General features: G+C 39.4%; 1 protein-coding gene and 2 long non-coding RNA genes across 52 annotated transcripts in view; 1 reads left to right on the top strand and 2 right to left on the bottom strand.

Annotated features, from left to right (window-relative positions):
* The window catches only part of LOC309499292 (uncharacterized protein), a 548,614-nt gene that overhangs the window by 159,508 nt on the left and 362,313 nt on the right, over positions 1-26,793 (top strand). For 45 of the 50 annotated variants that reach the window (XM_082170476.1, XM_082170471.1, XM_082170463.1 and 42 more), the window contains 2 exons: positions 19,144-19,320; positions 23,818-23,991. The exons of 1 other annotated variant lie outside the window; for it this stretch is intronic. In XM_082170476.1, the coding sequence (XP_082026602.1) occupies positions 19,144-19,320; positions 23,818-23,991 (351 nt within the window). The remainder of the gene's footprint in view (positions 1-19,143; positions 19,321-23,817; positions 23,992-26,793) is intronic. 4 more of the 50 variants (XM_082170458.1, XM_082170448.1, XM_082170465.1 and 1 more) reach the window with 2 other exon arrangements.
* LOC309499351 overlaps positions 1-26,793 on the bottom strand; it is a 169,434-nt gene that overhangs the window by 19,719 nt on the left and 122,922 nt on the right. The window lies entirely within an intron of this gene.
* LOC309499344 lies at positions 13,600-20,400 on the bottom strand. Its single transcript, XR_014206214.1, has 3 exons — positions 20,024-20,400; positions 16,074-17,086; positions 13,600-14,878 (listed from the first exon to the last, which is right to left on the bottom strand). It is a non-coding gene; the product is annotated as an uncharacterized lncRNA (long non-coding RNA).

The raw sequence follows: 26,793 nt of genomic DNA, 5'->3' as shown, positions 1-26,793 counted from the left end.
TAAGATCATCTTTACCATAAAGACTCGGAGTGAATAAGGATTAATATGTACAGTAGATATAGTGTATACAATATATCTTTGGTGTAAGCCCCATCCGGTGGTTCAGCGACAGATTCCAGCTTGAGCCGTCAGATCCTGCCGGCGGTAGAAGGCAGCGGTGAGGAGTCTCCCTGAAGAGGAACATTTACATCTTACTATATTATTAAAACTAACAGTTAAATAAACCGGACGAACTACAAACCAGACAACAGATGCAGGATACAGTGAAGAGGTTTTTTTAAATTACAAATGTTTGCTGTAAATCAACTTGCCTTGTAATGCTTGTGCAAACAGACCCTTGTAAAAGCTTGAGCATTGCCTCAAAATGTGTGTGTGCAGCTGAAAAGAGGGAAGTGGTGTGTGTTTCACCTGAACCAGGGCTGTCACCATTTCAGATTTTTTATTTTTATACTTTGTTTATTGAGATACAACAACTTATGCCAGTATAATACAACAATATCGTACATTAAAAAGTTAAAAAGTATAATAATAATAATACATTTTAAAAAAGAATAATAATATAAATTAAATTTATTAATAAAAAAAAATTAAAAAACGAAAAGGAAAAGGAAAACGAAAAATAATTAAAAGTAATAAAAAATAGTTTTTTATAAAATAAGTAAATAAAAACAGGCACAGGTCAATTAGGATAGCTACACATTAAGAAGAGTTGGAAGTAATCATGCATACAAGAGAAGAAAATCATGATATGAGAGGGGGTAATTTGGGAAAAATAGTAAATGATTAAATGACTAATGATTTACTAGTAATAACATCCATCCATCCATCCATCCATCTTCTACCGCTTATCCGGGGCCGGGTCGCGGGGGCAGCAGTCTAAGCAGGGATGCCCAGACTTCCCTCTCCCTAGACACTTCCTCCAGCTCTTCCGGGGGGACACCGAGGCGTTCCCAGGCCAGCCGGGAGACATAGTCTCTCCAGCGTGTCCTAGGTCTTCCCCGGGGTCTCCTCCCGGTGGGACATGCCCGGAACACCTTCCCGGGAAGGCGTCCAGGAGGCATCCGGAAAAGATGCCCGAGCCACCTCAACTGACCCCTCTCGATGTGGAGGAGCAGCGGCTCTACTCTGAGCTCCTCCCGAGTGACCGAGCTTCTCACCCTATCTCTAAGGGATCGCCCAGCCACCCTACGGAGAAAGCTCATTTCGGCCGCTTGTATCCGGGATCTCTCCCGTTCCATCCTTCCCTCACTCGTGAACAAGACCCCAAGATACTTGAACTCCTCCACTTGAGGCAGGAACTCTCCACCAACCTGAAGCGAGCAAGCCACCCTTTTCCGACTGAGAACCATGGCCTCGGACTTGGAGGTGCTGATTTTCATCCCAGCCGCTTCACACTCGGCTGCAAACCGTCCCAGTGCATGCTGGAGGTCCTGGTCTGATGAGGCCAACACGACAACATCATCCGCAAAGAGCAGAGATGAAATCGTGTGGTCCCCAAACCCGACCCCCTCCGGCCCCTGGCTGCGCCTAGAAATTCTGTCCATAAAAATTATGAACAGAACCGGCGACAAAGGGCAGCCCTGCCGGAGTCCAACACGCACCGGGAACAAGTCTGACTTACTGCTGGCAATACGAACCAAGCTCCTGCTCCGGTCGTACAGGGACCGGATAGCCCTTAGCAAAGGGCCCCGGACCCCATACTCCCGGAGCACCCTCCACAGGCCGCCGCGAGGGACACAGTCGAATGCCTTCTCCAAATCCACAAAGCACATGTAGATTGGTTGGGCAAACTCCCATGAGCCCTCCAGCACCCTGTAGAGGGTATAGAGCTGGTCCAGTGTTCCACGACCGGGACGAAAACCACACTGTTCCTCCAGAATCCGAGGTTCTACTATCGGCCGGATTCTCCTCTCCAGTACCCTGGCATAGACTTTCCCAGGGAGGCTGAGAAGTGTGATCCCCCTATAGTTGGAGCACACCCTCCGATCCCCCTTCTTGAAAAGAGGGACCACCACCCCGGTCTGCCAGTCCAAAGGTACTGTCCCCAACCGCCACGCGATGTTGCAGAGGCGTGTCAGCCAAGACAGCCCCACAACATCCAGAGACTTGATCTCATCCACCCCCGGTGCCTTGCCACCGAGGAGTTTCTTGACTACCTCGGTGACTTCAGCTTGGGTGATGGACGAGTCCGCCTCCGAGCCCTCAGCCTCTGCTTCCTCAATGGAAGACGTGACGGCGGGATTGAGGAGATCCTCGAAGTATTCCTTCCACCGTCCGGTGATATCCCCAGTCGAGGTCAACAGCTGCCCACCTCCACTGTAAACAGCGTTGGTAGGGCACTGCTTCCCCCTCCTGAGGCGCCGGACGGTTTGCCAGAATCTCTTCGAGGCCGACCGATAGTCCTTCTCCATGGCCTCACCGAACTCCTCCCAGGCCCGAGTTTTTGCCTCCGCAACCACCCGGGCTGCAGTCCGCTTGGCCCGTCGGTACCCATCAGCTGCCTCAGGAGTCCCACAAGCCAGCCAGGCCCGATAGGACTCCTTCTTCAGCTTGACGGCATCCCTTACTTCCGGTGTCCACCACCGGGTTCGGGGATTGCCGCCTCGACAGGCACCGGAGACCTTACGGCCACAGCTCCGAGTGGCCGCGTTGACAATGGAGGTGGAGAACATGGTCCACTCGGACTCAATATCTCCAGACTCCCTCGGGATCTGGTCGAAGCTCTGCCGGAGGTGGGAGTTGAAGATCTCTCTGACAGGAGATTCGGCCAAACGTTCCCAACAGACCCTCACAGTACGTTTGGGTCTGCCGAGTCTGTCCAGCTTCCTCCCCCGCCATCGGATCCAACTCACCACCAGGTGGTGATCAGTTGACAGCTCCGCCCCTCTCTTCGCCCGAGTGTCCAAGACATACGGCCGGAGGTCGGATGAAACAACCACAAAGTCGATCATCGACCTCCGGCCTAGGGTGTCCTGGTGCCATGTGCACTGATGGACACCCTTATGCTTGAACATGGTGTTCGTTATGGACAAGCTGTAACTAGCACAGAAGTCCAATAACAGAACACCACTCGGGTTCAGATCAGGGGGGCCGTTCCTCCCAATCAAGCCCCTCCAGGTGTCACTGTCGCTGCCCACGTGGGCGTTGAAGTCCCCCAGTAAAACGATGGAGTCCCCAGTCGGAGCACTTTCCAGCACCCCTCCCAGAGACTCCAAGAAGGCCGGGTACTCTGCACTGCCGTTCGGCCCGTAAGCACAAACGACAGTGAGAGACCTATCCCCAACCCGAAGGCGTAGGGAAGCGACCCTCTCGTTCACCGGGGTAAACTCCAACACATGGCGGCTGAGCTGGGGGGCTATAAGCAAACCCACACCAGCCCGCCGCCTCTCACCATGGGCAACTCCAGAGTGGTGAAGAGTCCATCCTCTCTCGAGGAGTGTGGTTCCAGAGCCCAAGCCGTGCGTAGAGGTGATCCCAACTATCTCTAGTCGGAATCTCTGAACCTCACGCACAAGCTCAGGCTCCTTCCCCGCCAGAGAGGTGACATTCCATGTCCCTAGAGCTAGATTCCGCGTCCAGGGATCGGACTGTCTAGGCTCCCGCCTTCGACTGCCGCCCGATCCACTTAGCACCGGCCCCTTACGGTCCCTCCTGCAGGTGGTGGGTCCACGGGAGGGTGGCCCCACGTCACTCCTTCGGGCTGAGCCCGGCCGGACCCCATGGGGGAAGGCCCGACCACCAGGCGCTCGCATACGAGCCCCAACCCCGGGCCTGGCTCCAGGGTGGGGCCCCGGCTGCGCCATACCGGGCGACGTCACGGTCCTCCTTTTTTTGGGCATCATAAGGGGTTTTGAACCGCTCTTAGTCTGACCCGTCGCCTAGGACCTGTTTGCCTTGGGAGACCCTACCAGGGGCATATAGCCCCAGACAACATAGCTCCTAGGTTCATTCGGGTACTCAAACCCCTCCACCACGGTAAGGTGGCAGTTCAAGGAGGAGGTACTAGTACCTTCAACTAGTAATAACATGCAAAGTGAAAATAGATTGAGAATCAAGTTATCTTATCTCTTTCTACCTCATTCATTATATTACTGAAATCAGAATTTGAAATAAAGGATATAAAGGGTTTCCAAACAGTCTTAAAAAAAGACAATTTACCTTTCAAAATGTATGTAATCTTTTCCATCGACAAACAAAAGGACATATTATTGATCCACTGTACAATAGGTGGCTTTTCCACTTTCTTCCAATACATAGCTATTAAACGCTTTGCTTGAAGTACACACATGTAAATGAATCTACGAGTGCTTCTACAAAGTACCAGAGATGGGACCAAGTCACACATGTGCAAGTCTCAAGTAAGTCTCAAGTCTTAACCTTCAAGTCTCAAGTAAGTCCCAAGTATTTTTTTCTTGGGCAAGTCAAGTCAAGTCAAGTCACAGGCTATGTCAAGTCAAGTCAAGTCAAGTCCTGTAGTAGGTCAAGTCAAGTCCAAGTCAAGTCACCTTATTATTGTAATTTTACATGCAGAATCTGATCTTAATAAAGTGAAAAGACAAGATATAAGTAGCCTAACTGTCAGTAAATTACAATAATTTGAATTTGCATTGTAAATACTCATGTTCAGTAAAATACATCATGGAATCAAACAAAATTGTAACTTCATAAAATTATTTATTTTTCACTTTTGCCAACAGTGTTTGAAACATTTTAAATTGTCAACATTGAGTCCATAAAACAAATAACAGCTTAACATCCAACAGACTCCTCTCTGAACACCTCCCTCTCTCTCTCTCTCTCTCAAACACACTTTACGTACAACATTAAACTTTGTTACATTTCTCCTCTCTCTCTCACACACTCACTCACACACTCTCTGTCTCTCTCACACACACACACACACACACACACACACACACACACATACACACACACACACACACACACACACACACACACACACACACACACACACACACACACACACACACACTCACTCACTCTCTCACACACACACTCACTCACTCACTCATTCTCTCTCTCTCTCTCTCTCTCTCTCTCTCTCTCTCTCTCTCTCACACACACACGCGTTTTTTTTTTTTACGCGGCCCTACAGAGACGTGTTTTTTTGACCGCCTGCTTATGGGGCGGGCAGCTAGCGGATCGTTAGGAAAGATTCGATGAATGTGATCATTTATATTTAGGCCTTTTTTGGGCCTGAAATCGCTGATAAAACCTTAATGGCTACTTTAGCTATTATTACATTAGCTAACTACCAACTAACCAGATAACATTAACAAATTGACAAGCACTTACTGGGCAGAATGGCTGTTAATGTTGCATGTCTTGCAAAGCACTGTTCGTCTTTTGCCATCTTGTTAATAATTCTTGAAGCCGAAAGCGATGACCCTCGGTACCCCTCCGGCTGACATGTTGATGTGATATCTGATCTAAGTGGGCGTGGTGTGCGTAAGGTACGAGAGGGCATGACTGATGATAGTTTCATGATCCAGTCATGACAACGCTATTCTCAGCCTGCGCTCCAGCTGGGTAATCAACTTGATTTTTAAAAATTATTTATATATTTTATATTCAAACTGAAAACATGATGTGATTAACACTCAAGTCATTCAAGTCATCGTGTCTCAAGTCAAGTCAAGTCCCGAGTCTTTAACTTCCAAGTCCGAGTCAAGTCTCAAGTATTTTATTTTTTGTCAAGTCAAGTCACAAGTCATAAAAATAGCGACTCGAGTCAACTCGAGTCCAAGTCACCAAGTCACAAGTCCCCATGTCTGCAATGTACCAAATTGTCAGGAAAAATCCCCAAAATAAAAATTTCTGGTCTCATTGGGAGATTGACAGATACCATCTGAGAAATGAGTAAAATTACCTCTTTCCAGAACTCCTGCACCTTATGACAATTCCACATGCAGTGCAACAATGTGCCTTTATCAGTTGAGCATTTAATGCATGTGTCTGGAAAATTCTGATTAATTTTATTTAACCTAACTGGAGTAAAATACATTCTCATAATCCAGTTGTACTGGATTAATTTGAGATTACTGTTAAAGGCACAATATGCAATTTTTTTGCTTTAAAAATAGCAAAAATCACTATATCTATGTTATAAATTTTTTTTAGTTGTGTACTTACATTATCCCGACTGTTTCCAACAACTTTCAAACCAGGAGAAATTTGTAATTTAATTCGAAGAAACGTCCCGTTTCTTTATTTCCGTTTTTTTAATGGCGACATATCCGCGTTGTCCCTGGTTTCCGCTTGTACTGCCATAGCAACCAGAGCTATGAACCAGAGCCGTCTGATAGTAACCAAAGAGACAAACGTGGACAACTGTGTAGTTTGCAATGTCTATTTGCATGCTGTTGTTGTTTCGTTCAAACATCATGGACCATGGCAAGCAGACTTTGGATAAAAAAAGGAGAACTAAAACGAGAATCAATATCAGCGCGGTGTTTTCGAGATGCCGAGAGCTCCCATAGACAGTATATAAACGAGAGCTCCACGTCCGAGACTTCAACATTTACATAAAACTAATCAATGTTATATAATTCAACAATGATAAAATGTTAGAATATGATCTGTATGTTATTCTAATGTTGATCTAGCTTACTGCTAGTCTCATACAGACAAACTAACACATACATTTAAACACATGTGCTAGTGTAATGTTAGACCAAGTGAAACAGCGCTGAGTTACCTAACAAGTTTAATTTGTCTAATAAACTGACCTGTGAGTTGTAATTCTGCACTTGCGTGTAGTTCGGTAGAATGAAATGTCCATATTCCTTTTAATATCCGCGGGACTGGCGTCGCGTGTGGAGCTGATAGCTGTCTCTTAGCAATCCCGACCTGCTTCATATCACAGTCATGATAAAAACATCGAATACATCACTCATCCATAAACATTATTAGATCGGTCGGCTTGACGTTGACGACAAGATCCATAATTCTTAGCAAATGTTGCGTCATCAAACTACGCCTTTGTTATTGTAACATTAGGTTAGCGACCCTTAGCGGCGAAAAATTCCATACTGTACGTTTAATAGTTTGCGATTGAGCATTCATACATATATTTTCCCATATATCTAAGGATATGTTCATTTTTAACTCTTCTCTCCATAAGAACAGTTTGGATTCTGAAGATTCTTTAGAGTATGACTCCAACAACTTATAAAACATCGATATTAAACCTTTAGATTGGGAAGACTTTGATAGTAAAATCTCAAAAGAAGTTTTAGTGGGTATTGTAAGCTTTGTACCTTGGTAGGAAGAAACATAGCTCCTAAACTGAAGGAATTTAAAGAAATGTTTTTTGGGAATATCAAACTGTGCTACAATCTCCGCAAAAGACATTAAGTCATTTCCTTTATAAAAATCCTCCATTTTTTGCAGCCCTTTATCATACCATAGCTTAAATCCTGGGTCTGACGTAGCTGGTTTGAAACTCTCATTACCCCATATTGGGGTAAAACATGATAAAGTATTTGACTGGCCTACATACTTATGCACATCGCATCAGACTTTAATTGTATTAATGAGAATAGGGTTATGAGATATAATATCCTTGCCTTTTCTGAGAGTTTTGATATTTGTTGAATAAGATAAAGATTAAGTGGTAATTTTGACTTTATAAGGGAAGATTCAATGTCCAGCCATGATGGCGGGGCTTCAGAAGAAAAATAGTATAAAGTAGAACGCAATTGTGCTGCCCAATAATACCACTGTAAATTAGGAAATTGAAGACCACCTTTATTGTATGGTAAATATAACAATGACAGACGAACACGCGCTCGTTTATTATTCCAGATGAAATCAGTGAATAGTTTCCGAAGTGACGTAAAAAAGGAGGATGGAGGACACAGGAATATTTTGAAAGAGGTACAATATTATTGGTAATATGGTCATTTTTATTGCGTTAATTCGTCCAATTAACGATAAAGGTAGAGTTCTCCATCTGTCTATCAATTTGGAGATGTCATTTAAAAGGGGTTGGTAATTTATCGAAAATATATTATCTATATTAGCTGTGATTTTAATTCCTAAATAAGTGAAGGAGTCTACTACATTAAAATGAGCAAGAGCTGATAGTTGACTATCATCCTTATTCAATAAAAGAATACAAGATTTAGATTGATTGACTTTATAGCCAGAGAAATTACCAAAAGTTGAAAGAAGTTTTATTAGGGAAGGTATGGAGTGAGCCAAATCTGTTAGGTATAATGACATCGTCTGCGTATAAAGAAATTCTTATATCTGTGGTGTTTAATCTGATGTCCTGTATGTTACCATGAGACCTTACTGCTATGGCAAGTGGCTCGATTGCTAAGACAAAAAGAAGAGGTGATAGGGGGCACCCTTGACGAGTGCCCCTTTGAATATTAAATGTCCTGGAAACTATACTATTAGTAAGTACTTCAGCCATAGGACGCGTGTAAAGTATCCCAATCCATTTACAAAAAAATTCCCCAAACCCAAATCTTTTCAGAACCTCAAATAGATACGGCCATTCCACCCTATCGAAGGCCTTTTCCGTGTCCAGGGATTGAAGGGCAGTATCCGAAGCTCCCTTTTTAAGATATAAAGTGTTAAGCAAAGTTCTAACATTGTGAAGACCTTGCCTACCCTTAATAAATCCGTTTTGGTCTCGATATATTATATCGGGTAAAAGTGCCTCCAACCTCCTTTCCAGAATTTTACTCAATATCTTAACATCTGTATTAAGTAATGAAATCGGCCGGTATGATTTGCATTTGGTATTTATTTTATTAGGTTTAGGAAGTAACGTAATGAGAGCATTTCTTAAGGAGTCTGGGAGCACACCATTTCCAAAAGATTCTTCAAACATGTCTAAAATTGGTTGAACCAATTTTATTTTACATTTTTTGTAAAAGTTTACATTAAGACCCTCTGGCCCCGGTGCTCGACCCACTGTTAAACTATCAATAGCCTCCATCATTTCTTGTTCCGTTATATCCTTATCCAGAGACATTTTTGCCTCTTCAGGAATGATAGGTATGGATAAACTATCCAGAAAGGCTGTTTGTGCACCATTATTTGAATATTCAGAGGTGTATAAAGTCTCAAAAAAGCATTTAAAAGTGTCGTTTATTTTAACCGGGTCACTTGTGATATTGCCATTATTATCTTCAATAGAATTTATTGTTCTTTCAGATTGATTTTGTTTAATTCTCCAAGCTAGCAGTTTTCCAGCTTTTTCACCTTGGTCATAATAATTTTGCCTTAACATCATAAGGCTGGCAGCCGCTTTTTTGGCAGATACTTCATTGTATTTAGTTCTGAGAGTTAACAGTTCTTGATGAATGGTTAAATCGTCTTTATGTGATGGATTTTTTTCAAGAAGTTAAATTTTTTGTGTCAAGTGCAGTCAATTCTTTTTTGTAGCTTTTTGATTTATTGCTTGTGACGCTTATAAGAACACCTCTAATGAAAACTTTAAAAGCTTCCCATCTGATACAAGCTGAGGTTTGCGTTGTATTAATATCAAAATACATTTCTATCTGTTGTGTGATATAATCACAAAGTTTTTCATCTAGGAGCCATTTCGGGTGAAATCTCCATTTTGGAGTGTTACTTAATAGCCTAGGATCAGAATAAGTGAATATTATAGGGGCGTGGTCTGAAATTACTATTGTATCATAAAACCAATTAGTAATATATGACAAAATTGTTGCTGAAATTAGAAAATAGTCAATTCTGGAATAGGACTGGTGTGTTCTAGAGAAGCAAGAGTACTGAATATCCTTAGGATGTAATTGTCTCCAAATTTCTGATAGATTTAAAGCGACACTATGTAACTTTTCAACCTTCATAATATATTTCCAAGATCCTTGTGATGGTACATCAACTTACAATAGGTTGAATGACACGTCTGCTATAGCCTGACAGGGTCTGTATCGCTTTTACTGGCACTATGTAACTTCGGTGTTCGGGTAGTAACAAGAGCACAAAAAGAACTACAAAATTCGACTGCTTTACGGCATACGTCACTTCCCCCACCACTTCGTCAAATTTGGACGTGAGAGGCCAACCAGCGTTTGTTTTCGGCTTTCGTGCGTATGTTTTTGTCATGGGGGTTGTTTACACCTGGCCACTTCATGCATTTTCTCAGATCGGATAGCTATCCGATCGTGAAAAGTCCAGGTGTAAATGCCCTCCGAAACGCATTTGAGACGGATTTGAATCCGACCGCTCAAACCACTTCAGGAGGAGATCTGAGACGCATTCCAGACGAAACTGGACAAGTGTAAATGCATATGGTTGTTGAAACTACATATGTAAATTGTACTCCTCCCAAAAATGCTAAAAAAAAAATTAAAAAACGTGTGAGAGCGTTGTATAGGGCTCTATTATGTTATATCCAGATATGACAACTGGAACACGCATCACCGCAGATGAGCAACTGCATCAAGCCAACGTGCAAACTATCGCAAATCAAAGTGAAAGTAAGTCGCAGACGCTTAACCCATTCAGACCCTGCGTCCATTACAATGGACATCACATGTCAACCCCCCTTTTTTTTACTTCTGGAGCATTTCACCTAGTTTAAAGCCTGCAGTCCATTAGATTGGACGCTTGTCATCCAATCAAATGGCAGTAAAGCTCTGCATGTAGTAATTATAAAAAAAACCACTACTTTGAAGAGAAGCATGTCAGCACTTCACTCCAAACACAGAAGCAAGCAACATTTTCTATGGTTTTATTTAAATTTTTTGATATGTTTGTCAGTATTTCATAGTTTGTATGTAAAATAGAAAGATTAAAATTATTAATTAAAGTTAAAAATCGATTGTAGAATTTCAAATTTTAAATCAGGATTTTTTCAAATGTGTCTGTCCATTAGAATGGACAGTGGGTTCAAAAGCCTGTTACTGAAATCACATTCCAGTAATTGAAGTCCAGTAATGCTGATTGAAATTTCTTATATAAAAAATCTATATCACAGTACCGATACATTTTTAAAACTTTTTCATATGCAGAATATATAGTTCTTGAAGTGCTTGAACATATAGCTGATGGAAGTATCTCAGATGTTGACTTTATGTGGAGTGATGATGAGGAAGATGGAGATGTAAGAAAAATATCCGTATTTAAAACTTTATAAAGTAAAATGACTAACTTCCGGCGAAACTCTACAAAACATACAGATTTGACATAAATCTAAAGCGTAACTTGAAAGTGAATTATTTTTCTTACACAAACGCATCGCTTTGCTTCGCTTCAGAAGGCCTTTATTTACCCCCAAGAGCCGCATGGAGCACTTTTATCATGGATGGATGCACGTTTATGGACTTTCAAAACAGAAACAACCATTCACTGCCATTATAAAGCTTGGAAGCCAGGACATTTTTTAATATAACTCCGATTGTATTCGTCTGAAAGAAGAACGATGTCATACACACCTAGGATGGCTTGAGGGTGAGTAAATCATGGGCCAATTTAAATTTTTGGGTGAACTATCCCTTTATAGGTATAGTACACCCAAAAATTATATTTGTCATCACTTACTCATCCTTATGTTGTTCCAAATCTGTATGAGTTTCTTTATTCAGCTGAACACAAAAGAAGATATTTTGAAGAATGTCGGTAACTAGACAGTTGACAGTATAGCCATTGATTTCCATATTTTTTCCTACTATAGCCTATATTTCCTAATAACTACATATTATATTTATTATGATATAATATTATAATTATTAGTAATTATTTTGAAAATTATAATAAAATTTATCAGTAATGTATCAATATAGATATTACAGTACAATACCGTATAATTAATTACAGCAAAAGCAGATCAAATGACGAAATACAGTACAGATACAGTAAAGTACTATTTGGTAGTTTACAGTACTGATCTTGTGTACTGTAAAGTGAATTACAGTACAGTTACTGGAAATCGAAATACATGCATCATGCATGGCAACCATGCTGCCAGTAATGTACTGTAGAAATACAAGAAAATCATTAACAGAGAAATTGTTTCAAAGATGCACACAGTAAATTACTCTAACGTGAATGCGTTGATTGATTCCTAGGTTTATTTTGTTATGAATAAACAAATGTGCGATCTATAAAGCAAAAACCTTACAATTAAAGTTGAAATGTTGTAATGTTCAAGTTTTTGATCTAAAAAAAGAAAGATGCGCAAAGAAAATGACTCTAACATGACCATATTGATTGATTCTAAGATATTTAGTTTGTTACAAACAATGTGCAATCTGTAAAACAAAAGCCTCAAAATTAAAGTTGAAATTATATACTGTTGAAAAGTTTTTGACCTTGAGAAAAAGCTTTAAGTATATACTAACAATTTTTATGTTTATTATTTAATTTTATGTTGGTACATTTTTGTGAAGTACACCTGTTTTGACCTGACGTCCATTGAAATGGACAAAAAAAATTACAATTAAAGCCAAAATTTTTTTTATTTTTTTTATTTGGTCTCATTTATAGAAGCCTCATGAGCTGGGAAAATGTACTTTTATATTTTTCAGAAACTTAAAACATAATTCAGGTCTGAAGGGGTTAACACACAATCTTCATCATTAAAAGTAAAGAAACGAAATGATCTTACCAGGGCTGTTACTGCTCTCTCTTATTGCGGTCTTTGATTTTGAAATTTTAGCTGATGATCTATAAAATGTAGCTCATATCTCGGTGACGTGCACTCCATTAAATCTGCATATAGCGCGAGAATTGAAGATCGAATTTAAATCCGTTTCGAAAAAATACATTTATGTGACCAGGTGTAAATGGAATCGTTTTGATAAATCATAGCTATGCCTCACGAATTAGTTTGCCAGCTGAACTCAGGTGTTGTGAGGTGTATTTATCACGTAGTCCTGAGGGATATCAGACGCTGTTGACGTTGATTCCTGCGATTATCATGAGAACAGCTTTCAATATCTCACATAATTATCATAAATAAGCCTAACGTAGAGGTTGTAAATAGTGTAAACGAGCACAATTTGCAAACTATTATGATAAATTGCAATAATCATGTCTAATGACATCATAACGGCCAATGTTATGAAATAATGCGACGTACATTTAACTTAATTGATGTTATCTGGCATTTTGTAATGTTTACATTCCAATAAAAACAACACAAATTAAATTATACAGTAGGCCTAGACTATAGACTATTTACTTGTGATTTAGCTGCAATCATGTAAAAATGTTATAATATAATTTACGACAGTGCAAGTATTCCACAGCGACTCTAGGGGTCGCTGTTTGACAAAAACACAATTTCTACTTAGTGTGGCTTTAAGTCCTTAATAAAATAATGAAGGGTCTTTCTAGTCTGTCTATGTGACTGATCAGAGGAGCGATCTCTAATTGGATCTAGTGTACAATTGAAATCCCCACCAATTACATACGACCCAGAAAGGCTGGATAAAGTCAGAAAGAGGTTACTATAGAATTTTGGGGAGTCCTCATTTGGGCCATAAATATTGACAAGAATCAGTGATTTAGATAATAAAGTCCCTTGAACAATTAAATATCTACCTGAAGGATCCTGTATTGTCTTAGCTGTTTGAAAAGGAATTGATTTATGGATCGTTGTAATAACCTCTCTTGCTTGAGAGCTAAATGAAGCTGAAAACACTTGGCCAGGCCATCTATTACGTATTCTACATATATCTTTTAACATTAAATGTGTTTCCTGGAGAAAAACTATTTTAGATTGTAGCTGCTTTATCCTAGTCATCACTTGTTTGATTTTAGTAAGAGTATGCAGCCCCCTACAGTTCCATGAAACGAACTTAACCTCTCTAATCTGCCATATTTTATATTATGAGATAATCCAATACTCTCCCTCGTTTTGAAACAGAAAATCACCTTTACGTTGCAGCAATAAAAAAAAAAAAATTTAAAACCAACACAATTAGAAACATCAAATAGAAACACTTTAACACCACAACTGTGTATTGCCGAGAACCACCAGCAAATCCACACACTACTTTACTTCTAACTTCCCCCATCTAACTGGGTCTACCAAAAAAAAAACACACCAAAGAAAACACCTGTGTGATGAGTCGCTTCCCACCTGAGCTCCGCTGGTTTTACCTTGTCCCCAATACAAAATGTCATCTTGAATGATCGTCCGTTATTCACATATTCCTGTCGTTGAAATAATGTCACCACGATTATAAATTCGTTAGAAAGTTGTCAACTTCGGATGGTGTTTGAAAGACGTGAGATCGGCCATTAACAGTCACCCGAAGACGCGCTGGGAAGATTAATCCATACAGTAGGCCCTTAGATCGTAGCTTTCTCTTGACTTCGTCAAATTGTCTACGTTGCTTGTTTACTTCAGCAGAAAGGTCTGGAAATAACATGACTCGATGATTTTGGAACAGCACGTCCTTCTTCACTCTGGCCGCATGCATTACGCGCTCCTTGTCTCTGTAATCCAGGAACTTAAGGATCATCACTCTCGGTGTTGAATTTGTGTCCGTATCAGACCTTCGAGTACTGCCAATCCTGTGCGCCCTTTCTATGGCCAGGGGTTTTCGCAGTGGCTCCATGTCCAGCGCCTCAGGTAGCCAACTTTCTAGGAACGCACATGCGTCACTGCCCTCAGATTTTTCTGGTAAACCTAAGATTCTCAGGTTGGAGCGTCTGCTTCGATTCTCCAGGTCATCTATTTTCCAGGTAAGTGCGGCTAATTTCTTTTCGAGAACACTGGTCGTCGACTGAAGTGTGGAAATCGAATCTTCGGTCTGTGAGATGCGTTCCTCCGTCTGCGTCAATCTTCCGAAACATTCTGCAACTTGATTTTTAACATCTTGTACAGCTGAAAGTACAGTCTCAAATTGAGAAGCCATATCGACTCTTAAAGGGTCACAACACCCCCCTCTTTCAGCTCAAGTCTAGCTCACAATCTTTTTGAAAAATGCAACTTAATTGGGCGTGGTGGCTGTGAGAAGAAGGGAGGGGAGAGGGTGTGGTATGGCACGGCAGGGGAGAGGGGAGGGGGGAAACTGTCATCGACTGTCACTAAAAATCAGTGGTAAAACGTGAGGAAATGCTAGATTTGTTTATAGCTGGCAAAGTTATAGTCTAATGAAATACACTGACACCTTATAATTGTATTTAAAACATATAAATGCACATGTATATTTATAATTATGTCATTATAAAATATATATTTGTTTATACACACTATAAATGCATATAAAAAATAAAAAAATTCGCTAAATTTTTTTTAAAAAACGTTCAGTACATATCCTAGATCTACGCGCCCCCTAAACCCACATAATAAAGATGCACAGTGACATAGAAATTTGCACAAATTAAGCATACGTTCCATACAATTGAGGTATTATCGAAATATCAAAATTTTAATAACGAGTGATTATTTAACAGAAGGCAAGTAAAACGGTCAGGGTTACATTTTAGACTTACACACACACACACACACACACACACCTCTGAAGCGATAGAAAAGTCCTCGGGACCGCATCACTCGCAAGACGAAACTTGCGTACAAGGCCGAAGTCCACCATTCTCCCGTTGAATAGTTGCTACACACACAGAGTTTAGAAGTGTCCGTGGTTGATGGCCAACCAGCCGCCCGCAGTCAGAGTCCAGCCCGGGCAGCATCGCGGGGAAAGGTGCACTGGAACTTTTGCACCACGAAAACAAACGCGCGTCCCATCATTACCTCTCTCATCTACTACGCGATATCATAGTTTGACATGTCTGTCATTGGAAAGTTACACGTACGTGGTGTCATGAATAATTAAGAGAAAGTGTCTTCTCATTGGATAAAAAACTCAGTCTCATTAATAATTATGAGACACCGATGAGTCATCAAAGTACTATTGTGCTCTGCCACGTCATAGCCTGTGACGTGGACACAATGAAGATTTTAAACCCGGAAGACGAAAATAGCGTATAAAAACTAAAATTTAACCATTTTCCCCCTACTATTAAATCTAACAGATGCTAACATTGTCTTCAATGGTGTTTAACACACATACCTCTGTTAAAATCTCAGAAATTTTGGTTTAGGGTGTCATGACCCTTTAACTGAGTGTATTGCTTGAAGGATGTCACTTGTGTCAGAGTGGAGGCCGCTAGCATGGTCTCCAAAGCTCGTGGTGGATTTTCTTCGCCATGAGCAACAACCGACAATTCTTCCAGGCCCTCGGAGTCGGAGGCAATATCTGTTACTTTTTTCAGCTTCTGTTTTGCTGGTTTAGGCGACATCTCAGACAGCATTCACTTGAAAAACAAATCGTGGTCGAAGTTTGAAGAAAGCAGGGGTAAAATGTAGAAAATCTCTTTACAAATTACAGCGGAGCCAACTCGTGCGTCTCGTCAGCACGTCGCCATAACCGGAAGTCACCATATCAGATTTATCACTACATGATTATCATGGCCAAAATAACACACAATAACAATATATCACCATATCTATGGAAATCTTGAAAATAATAATGCTATCAGTCAAATTCATCTTTACTTTGTTTATTTTGTGTTATTTTTGAAAAAGAAGAATCACTCCATCACACACAAAAGGAACAATTACAATTAGTTTTTACTGCAAATGTCCCAGTTTATAATGCTGGAATTGCCCAATATTAAATTTTTCTTCAACTAGTTTTGTGGTGTAGGTCTACGTATTGTATAATGTTAACTTCAAAAAAGGGGTGTGTCGCGATTCTGTCTTCTCACACCGCGACACAGGTTCGTAGGTCTGAGTGTAGCGATTTCGGATTCATATTGCATATTGTTACAGCCCTAATTATTAGAATATATACATTAAGAGAATAAATTCCAAGAAGAATCACTCCATCATACACAAAAGGAACAATTACACTTAATGCGACCGGTTTGAAATAATGGCAACACTTTATCACAAGTATACAGTAACACAGTGCTTATAAATCATTTTCAAACTATTAGTTTATAGTTAATGAATAGTATATAATAGTATATAAGCTGTAGTTAATATATTAAGAGACTATATACAAATAGCAATTTCTTGGTTCACTGTCACTGTAATTAACCAAGTATTATTGTTTAATTAGCTCTTATTTAAAGAGTCAGATAATGTTTTGTTAACAACGTATTAAAGGTGCATTGCGCAACTTTTCATGTTAAAAATACCCGTTTTCTAACCCATACATGCTTAAACAATTGCCTGATGGGCTGAATGAGCCCTTCTCTGATCACTGCGATTGTCTCTATAATCCTGTACAGTAAAATAAATAAGAGGGATTCGGGTCGGAATTTGAGACTGGGCGTGACGTCATGCGCGTTCACGGCACGCTCACCTGGCTATGTCTGGCAGGTTTGTGTATTCGCCGCCATTCTCCGTAGAAGATGGATTCTAAGAGACCGGCTTGTAGTTCATTTCAAACACCAACGCAAACTCCACGTAAGATAAAAAAAAAGAAAATTTTTGTCTAGTGCAAAAGACAACCTCTGGTTGCAGTTTCGCTTGCCGCCAGAGGGGGCATAGTTCTGCAAAAACTCAGAGACTTGCGCAATGCACCTTTAACCATAAATAGTTCTCACTCTAGATTAGGTCACGGAGAATCAGAAAATCATTAAGTGCTTTAATACAGCCTTTATTGGACATTATACCATGGTCTGGGTGAATGCTCGATTCTGATTGGCTGCAGGGTGTCCATTTAAAAGTGATAGAGGACACCTAGAAATAAACCGTCAGGCGTAACCAGGGAAACCAAGTTATTGTTTGTAAAAACTTTAGATTTCGATTGTAAAACTAATTAAAATATAAACTAATGTTTTAAAAATGTGTTATTTGGCAAGTGACCTTGGTATAACCGGGTTAATGCCCTTCGAGGTGTCCATTGTCAGGTATTAATGGACGACGGCGAGGCGTGAACCGTAGCGGAGGACACCTCGTCGGGCATTAACCCTTACTTAATTACATTAATATTAAGAGTTCCTTAAAATGTTTACAAATACTTTAAGCTCACACATGTACAGACACACACACACACACACACACTCACACACACATTAGGGCTGGGTCGATGCACCTATCTCCTGATTCAATATTATCACGATACCTGGGTGCCGATACAATATGTATTGTGATCTTTAAGAACTGCGATTTGTGATTGTTTCTATCAAAGGCTGATTTACTCTATTTTGATCGCTATTGTAGACATCAGTGTTTATATTTGAACTTTAAACTTTTATCCCAGTACTTCTATGATAATTTGATCTATTGTATCACAGAAATAATGATGCTATTATGAGGTTTTAAAGACCCTTTGTGAAGCTGTTTCATGACAACTCTCTCTGGGTCAGCGGCAGCGCCAACACAGATTTGAATTTTGCGATATGATTTTGTCAAAAGGTTTAATAGACAGACGAAATGGAAGAAGATTGTGTGGGTGTTTGAATGGAGATCACAGTATTTTAAAGATGTATCGTGCAGCTCTACTGTCTTATCTCTCTCTCAGCATATGAGTAGCGTGAGGGCTTTTCAGTGCTTTCAGTCTCACGTCTCTTCCACACGTCCACTTGAAATGGTGGAAACAAATCCTCTGTTGGAACAAAAGTGGCTAACTTCTGTCAACCTCATCTATAAGCAAGGACAAAACTAAAGCAATTTAATTTGAATCAATATTGATTCTGTAATAATAAAAAAAACTATTTTAAAATCGTGAACCAAAAAATGTTGATAGTTTGGTGAGTCGATTTTTTTCTCCCAGTCCTAACACACACAAGTTCCTTAAAATGTTTACAAATTCATTAATTACACACACACACACACACACACACACACACACACACACACACACACACACACACACACACACACACACACACACACACACACACACACACACACACACACACACACACACACACACAATCACACACACACACGTTGGGTTTCCATGTTTTAATGGGGATTTTCCATAGAAATCATGATTTTTATACTGTACAAACTGTATATTGAATCCTCTAATCCTAACTGATGTGTTTAACAACTTGTTTCTAATGAATATTTGTATATATTTATATTGACAGCATTATGTTATCTATTTTTTAAGTGTCATGTTTATCTCTGGATATAGGCTTAATGTGTGTCATTGTTCTCTACAGGTTGGAGGAGTGTGGTGTCACAGATGAAGGTTGTGCTGCTCTTCTGGCTTCAGCTCTGAGATCAAACCCCTCACACCTGAGAGAACTGAGTCTGTCTAAGAATAAACTAGGAGACTCAGGAGTGAAGCTGTTCTCTGCTGTACTGGAGAATCCTCACTGTAAACTGGAGGATCTGTGGTAAGATCATCTCTACCATAAAGACTCGGAGTGAATAAGGATTAATATGTACAGTAGATAGTGTATACAATATATCTTTGGTGTAAGCCCCATCCGGTGGTTCAGCGACAGACTCCAGCTTGAGCCGTCAGATCCTGCCGGCGGTAGAAGGCAGCGGTGAGGAGTCTCCCTGAAGAGGAACATTTACATCTTCATATATTATTAAAACTAACAGTTATATAAACCGGACGAACTACAAACCAGACAACAGATGCAGGATACAGTGAAGAGGTTTTTGTAAATTACAAATGGTGTGTGTTTCACCTGAACCAGGGCTGTCACCATATCAGATTTATCACTACATGATTATCATGGCCAAAATAACACACAATAACAATATATCACCATATCTATGGAAATCTTGGTAAAAAATTATAATAATGCTATCAGTCAAATTTATCTTTACTTTGTTTATTTTGTGTTATTTTTGAAATAGAAGAATCACTCCATCACATACAAAAGGAACAATTACACTTAATGCGGCCGGTTTGAAATAATGGCAACACTTTATCACAAGTATACAGTAACACAGCGCTTATAAATCATTTTCAAACTATTAGTTTATAGTTAATGAATAGGATATAATAGTATATAAGCTGTAGTTAATATATTAAGAGACTATATACAAATAGCAATTTCTTGGTTCACTGTCACTGTAATTAACCAAGTATTATTGTTTAATTAGCTCTTATGTAAAGAGTCAGATAATGCTTTGTTAACAACGTATTAACCATAAATAGTTCTCACTCTAGATTAGGTCACGGAGAATCAGAAAATGTTTTTGAATGGAGATCACAGTATTTTTTTTATTTATTTTTTACGTTTATTTATTTCAACTATAAATGCTTTTGTTTGTACAGAGATTTATTTAATTTTTTCAAATTTTCAATCCCTCCCCACCCAACCCAGAACAACCTGCCTTAGATGATGTTAATTAAACAATAATAGTACAAAAGATGATAATAATGGGTAATAATAATAATAGATACAATATTAAAATAAAATAACAAAGATATAAAAATATGCAACAGTTAAACAATGGTAATATTTATATTAACAAAATAAAAAAATAAAAAAAATAAAAATAAAAATAAAAGGGAGGGGAAGAGTAACAGCTGGACACCACAGTCAAAGATGTAACAATGATACAACAATAAACACAAGCCCTACATATTTACACATGTAAATACCTGGAAAAACACCTGGAGCACATGTATCTGAGCATCAAATACCACGAGATGGTTATATAGAGAGTTGTGTGTAGAAGAAAAAGTTACAATACCAATGCAAATCCCACTACTCCCCAGGAAGTACATTTATGGCAGAGAAATAGGATAATAAGGGTTGCCAGACAAAAGAGAATTTATGGGAACCTCTAATTGAATATTTTATCTTTCCCAAGTGTAGGTATAACATCAAGTCCTGAAGTCAATGCGATGCTTTAGGTGGGATTGCAGATTTCCAATGTAATAACACCCGTCTGCGAGCCAATAAGGATGCAAAAGCAATAATGTTTAGTTGTCTTTGAGTCAGATTGGATTCATCACCTGGAGCACCAAATATAGCAAATTCAGCACATGGCTTCAGTTGTACTTTACATACTTTAGAGAGTGTATCAAATATGATTGACCAATAAACAGTAAGTGTGGGGCACATCCAAAACATATGAGTCAGATCCGCTTCTCCAGTGTGACATCTTATACAGGTCTTATCATAGGTAGGATTAAAAGAGGCAATCCTTGTTCTGCTTAGGTGCACACGGTGCAAAACCTTAAACTGTATAAGACTCAATCGGGCACAAGAGGTACTACCATTCACTCTATGGAGGGCATTGCTCCAGAACTCCAAAATACTGTTCCAAGCTCTTCCTCCCATCCACTTTTAACTTTGTCTGTTCCTGCACTTTTTAAGGACATGAAAATTGTATATATTCTTGAAATAAAACCTTGTAGATGGAGAGGAGCTTCCAACAGAGAGTCTGCAGGAGACTTAGATGGGATATGTGGAAATGATGGGCTTTGGGCATTCACAAAATGTCGTATCTGAAAATCACGAAAAAGGTCAGCTTGACTAAGATTGAATTTGGAACGCAGATCATTAAAACTAGCAAAGAGACCATCAATATAAAGATCACCAAATTGAGCAATGCCCTTATCTTGCCATTGTTTAAATGCAGAGTCTAGTTTGGCAGGGAGGAATGCATGATTAGTACATATTGGGCTCTGAAGCAGAAGTGCTTGTCTTGACTGCAAATGCTGGCGTAGCTGAGTCCATATTTTAAGAGTAGACAACCGGATTTGAAGTATATTGTGCTATTTTAATAGGTAGGCTAGATGTTACCAGGGCTTGTAAAGAGGTTGCTGTGCAGGATTTAGATTCCGTTTCACACCAATCAGTGGTACCTGATGAGTGCATCGAGTAGACTATCTTTTGAACTTGAGCTGCCTAATAATAATATAGAGAGCTAAACCTCCATCACTCCTATTTTTCTGGAGAAACTCTTTCCGAATCCTAGGGGTTTTCCAACCCCTTATAAAACTGGATATAAGTTTGTCTATTCTGTTGAAAAAAGCTTTGGATAAGAAGATGGGAAGGCATTGAAATAAATATAAGAATCTTGGAAGAACTGTCATTTTAACACAGTTCACCCTACCAGCCAGGGTTAGATGAAGAATCCTCCATTTTTGAAGATCAGATTTGAGTTTAATCAAAAGAGGAGTACAATTATTTTCGTATAGTCCTTTAAAGTTATGTGCAATATTGATACCCAGATATTTAAACCTAGATCTTGCCAAGCGAAAGGGGAACGCAGAGTCAGGCATATGCCTGGCAAGTGTGTTAACAGGCATACATTCACTTTTAGAAATATTCAGTTTATAGCCTGAGAAAGTCCCAAAATTGTGCAGGATTTTGATAATATCATTGATACATGATAAAGGATCTGAAATCTAAAGAAGCAAGTCATCAGCGTATAATGAGAGCTTATGTTCAACACCCCACCTGTTTATGCCATGAAAAGAAGGTGTGGATTTAATACTAGAGAAAGTGGTTCAATTGCAATTGTAAACAAAAGGGGGCTTATTGGGCACCCTTGCCGCGTGCCCCTTGAAAGGGAAATTTTTTTTGGATCGCCATTTATTAGTAACCACTGAAGCAACTGGGGACGTAAACAGAAGACGGGTCCACTCTATAAATCTGGGGCCGAATCCGAACCTATCCGATCGGAAAGCCATCGGGCCCCGGGGCCTTGCCGCTTTGCAACGCTGATATGGCCACACATATTTCTTGTAGCTGAAGAGGATGATCTACGTCTTTTTTATGTTCCAATGAAATCGTGGGGACATTTATGTTGTCAAAAAACCCTGCCAATTTAGACTGATCCTTAGGGATTTCTGATTTATAAAGGTTAGAGTAAAAGTTCATTAAAATGGTATTAATTGTAAGGGGATCTATAGTTAAATCCCCAGCATCATCTGTAATTTGAGAAATATGTTGTGCTGATGACCTAGATTTAAGTTGATGGGCTAAAAGTCGACCAGCCTTATCACCGTGCTCATAGAAAAAACCTTGCGACCGGAGAATAAGCTGTTCTGCGTGACTTGATGAAATTAGATTATATTGGGTTTGAAGATCAATCCTTTCTTTATAAAGTTCTGGTGTTGGAGAAGTAGGGTATTGACTGTCAATTTTGGATATCATCTCCATTAGCTGTCGTCTTTTCCTTTCCCTCTCTTTGTTAATAAAAGCAGTATATGATATAATGTCCCCCCTGAGCACTACTTTCAGCGTCTCCCAGAGGAGAGAGGGGGAGACTTGCTCCGTTGAGTAGATCACAGTATTTTAAAGATGAATCGTGCAGCTCTACTGTCTTATCTCTCTCTCAGCATATGAGTAGCGTGAGGGATTTTCAGTGCTTTCAGTCTCATGTCTCTTCCACGCGTCCACTTGAAATGGTGGAAAAAAATCCTCTGTTGGAACAAAAGTGTCTAACTTCTGTCAACCTCGTCTATAAGCAAGGACAAAACTAAAGCAATTTAATGTGAATCAATATTGATTCTGGAATAATACATTGTGAACCAAAAAATTGCGATAGTTTGGTGAGTCGATTTTTTCCTCCCAGTCCTAACCTTAAATTGTTTACAAATACATTAAACACACACACACACACACACACACACACACACACACACACACACACACACACACACACACACACACACACACTCAATCACACACACACACGTTGGATTTCCATGTTTTATGGGGATTTTCCATAGAAATAATGATTTTTATTCTGTACAAACTGTATATTGAATCCCCTAATCCTAACTGATGTGTTTACCAACTTGTTTCTAATGAATATTTGTATATATTTATATTGACAGCATTGCTATCTATTTTTTAAGTGTCATGTTTATCTCTGGATATAGGCTTAATGTGTGTCATTGTTCTCTACAGGTTGAGGGAGTGTGGTGTCACAGATGAAGGTTGTGCTGCTCTGGCTTCAGCTCTGAGATCAAACCCCTCACACCTGAGAGAACTGATTCTGTCTAAGAATAAACTAGGAGACGCAGGAGTGAAGCTGTTCTCTGCTGTACTGGAGAATCCTCACTGTAAGCTGGAGACACTGGGGTAAGACCATCTCTACCATAAAGACTCGGAGTGAATAAGGATTAATATGTACAGTAGATAGTGTATACAATATATCTTTGGTGTAAGCCCCATCCGGTGGTTCAGCGACAGATTCCAGCTTGAGCCGTCAGATCCTGCCGGCGGTAGAAGGCAGCGGTGAGGAGTCTCCCTGAAGAGGAACATTTACATCTTACTATATTATTAAAACTAACAGTTAAATAAACCGGACGAACTACAAACCAGACAACAGATGCAGGATACAGTGAAGAGGTTTTTTAAATTACAAATGTTTGCTGTAAATCAACTTGCCTTGTAATGCTTGTGCAAACAGACCCTTGTAAAAGCTTGAGCATTGCCTCAAAATTTGTGTGTGCAGCTGAAAAGAGGGAAGTGGTGTGTGTTTCACCCAGAGGTGGACGAAGTACACAACTTCCTTACTTGAGTGAAAGTACAGATACTACTGGTCAAATATTACTCCGTTACAAGTAAAAGTTGTAAAGACCAATTTTTACTTAAGTAAAAGTAACGAAGTACTCGTTTTTAAAAATACTTAAGTATCAAAAGTAAAAAGTAAATGTCAATGCATTGTTTTATTATTGTTGCATTGTTGTGTGTAATACTTAAAGTACTGTATGCCTCTGAATCTATGCCTGCATACCTACCCTCATATCAATATCAAATTTATTTCTAGAACACAGTTCCAGTAGTGGGATTGAATGTGAGACTGAATAAGTGCACTCAATAACATCCACAATGGCTGTTCCCTCAAATATTGCCCTATTTAAAGGTCCCATTCCATGGATTATTTTTATTATTTTATAATGTTTCCAGGGGTGCCCTTATAATGTTAGTATGTTTTTTAGATCAAAAATTGTTATAATTTAGAAATAAAAGGTATATTTCCTAGCCTGATTTCATTCCCTGTTTTGAACACTCTGTTTGAAGGGGCGTGTCTGCTGTGAGACTTCAGTGTAAACGCCCTCTGCTGTGATTGGCTGACATGCTTGCATATGAAATATCTGGCATTACATGTGGAACTATCTGGAAAACTTTTACTATTACAGCTATTATACGTTTTTACTATTACAGCTATCTTGATTAACGAATCGTGAGAAGTTTTTTAAGTATTTAGATCTATTCCCATCACATAAAAGGTTGCAGTGATTATGAGCATTGAGCAGATGACAGCCTGTTGATCGCGTGAAAGATCTTATCATTGCAACGCAGTTTCTGCACTCTCACTAATGATTTCACCAATGCTAACATGAGGCATATAAATACAGTAAGAGCTTCGTTGTGCAGTGTAACAGCGTCATTGATTTCATAACGAGTTTTGGCAAGTGTCAGATAAACTCACGCTGTGTGATTGACAGCTTGGGCGATTGGAAAGGGATTGTTCTTTGATCGCTTTCTGTATATTAATCACAGTTTAAGTACGATTATTTTCATCCTACTAAGAGAAACGATGTGAAGAGTGATCGCTACTTCCATATTAAATCACTACTTACCGCTTGCTGGAATATAGTTGAAATTGCCCCCTTCGTCAGTATGAAACGCTGAGAGAAGCCTGCTTGATATTATCCCAGGTTAGAAAAACAGTCCGTGGTGAAAAGGACAGAGCAAACTAACAACTTCGAATTAAACTTTTGCGGTATCCGATTATAGATAAACATCAACCACGTCTGTTGACATTTCGCCATCAATACGCCTGTGTTCCTGTGGGCGGAGGTTACGGTTCTAGTGACATCATTAAAGAAGGAAGTAGAGGGGTGTAGTCCAATCGAGCCGTTTTTTGTAGTCAACTTCTGTTAAATAAAATATCTCGCTTGGCATTGAACTTTGAGCTTTATAATTTTACAGATATTATTTATACTCTAACAACAACATTACACACTAACTAAAGTTTGAAACATGGGATCACATAGAACGGGACCTTTAAAGTTTTTTGGCTTTTGGTATGAATATGTTAGCCTTACTGTTATCTATAAGCTAGTGTGCACCAAAAAAGTGACAAAAGTCAACATTTAGAAGACCAAACCCAACGTTGAAAATGAAAATCAGGTTTATGTCAGAATCCAATGTCAGATTGACGTTAATCTCCAACGTTGGACAGACGTTGTATTGTGGTTGAAAATGAAAATCGGGTTGACGTCAGAAACCAACATCAGTCGAGTTCTGACGTCAACCCGACTTTTATTTTCAATCAGCATCCAACGTCAATCTGACGTCGGGTTCTGATGTCAATCAGATGCAGGGTTCTGACGTCAACCCGACTTTCATTTCCAACCAAAATGCAACCCCTGCAACCAAAATCATCCACTGACTGATGTTACTTTCTACTCAAGGACCTTGACAGAATTGTAGTGGAGTAAAAAGTACAATATTTGTCTTTCAAATGTAGTGAAGTTAAAGTAAAAAGTTTCCAAAAAAAAAATAATACTCAAGTAAAGTACAGATACTCAAAAAGTGTACTTAAGTACAGTACTCAAGTAAATGTACTTTGTTACTGTTTCACCTGAACCAGGGCTGTCACCATATCAGATTTATCACTACATGATTATCATGGCCAAAATAACACACAATAACAATATATCACCATATCTATGGAAATCTTGAAAATAATAATAATAATAATAATGCTATCAGTCAAATTCATCTTTACTTTGTTTAATTTGTGTTATTTTTGAAAAAGAAGAATCACTCCATGACATACAAAAGGAACAATTACACTTAATGCGACCGGTTTGAAATAATGGCAACACTTTATCACAAGTATACAGTAACACAGTGCTTATAAATCAT

The sequence above is a fragment of the Leuciscus leuciscus genome (genome assembly GCF_965113295.1).
Source record: "Leuciscus leuciscus genome assembly, chromosome: 5".
Lineage (NCBI taxonomy): Eukaryota > Metazoa > Chordata > Actinopteri > Cypriniformes > Leuciscidae > Leuciscus > Leuciscus leuciscus.
Note: the sequence above shows the minus strand (reverse complement) of the source record. Positions and strands in the feature narration are given on the sequence as shown.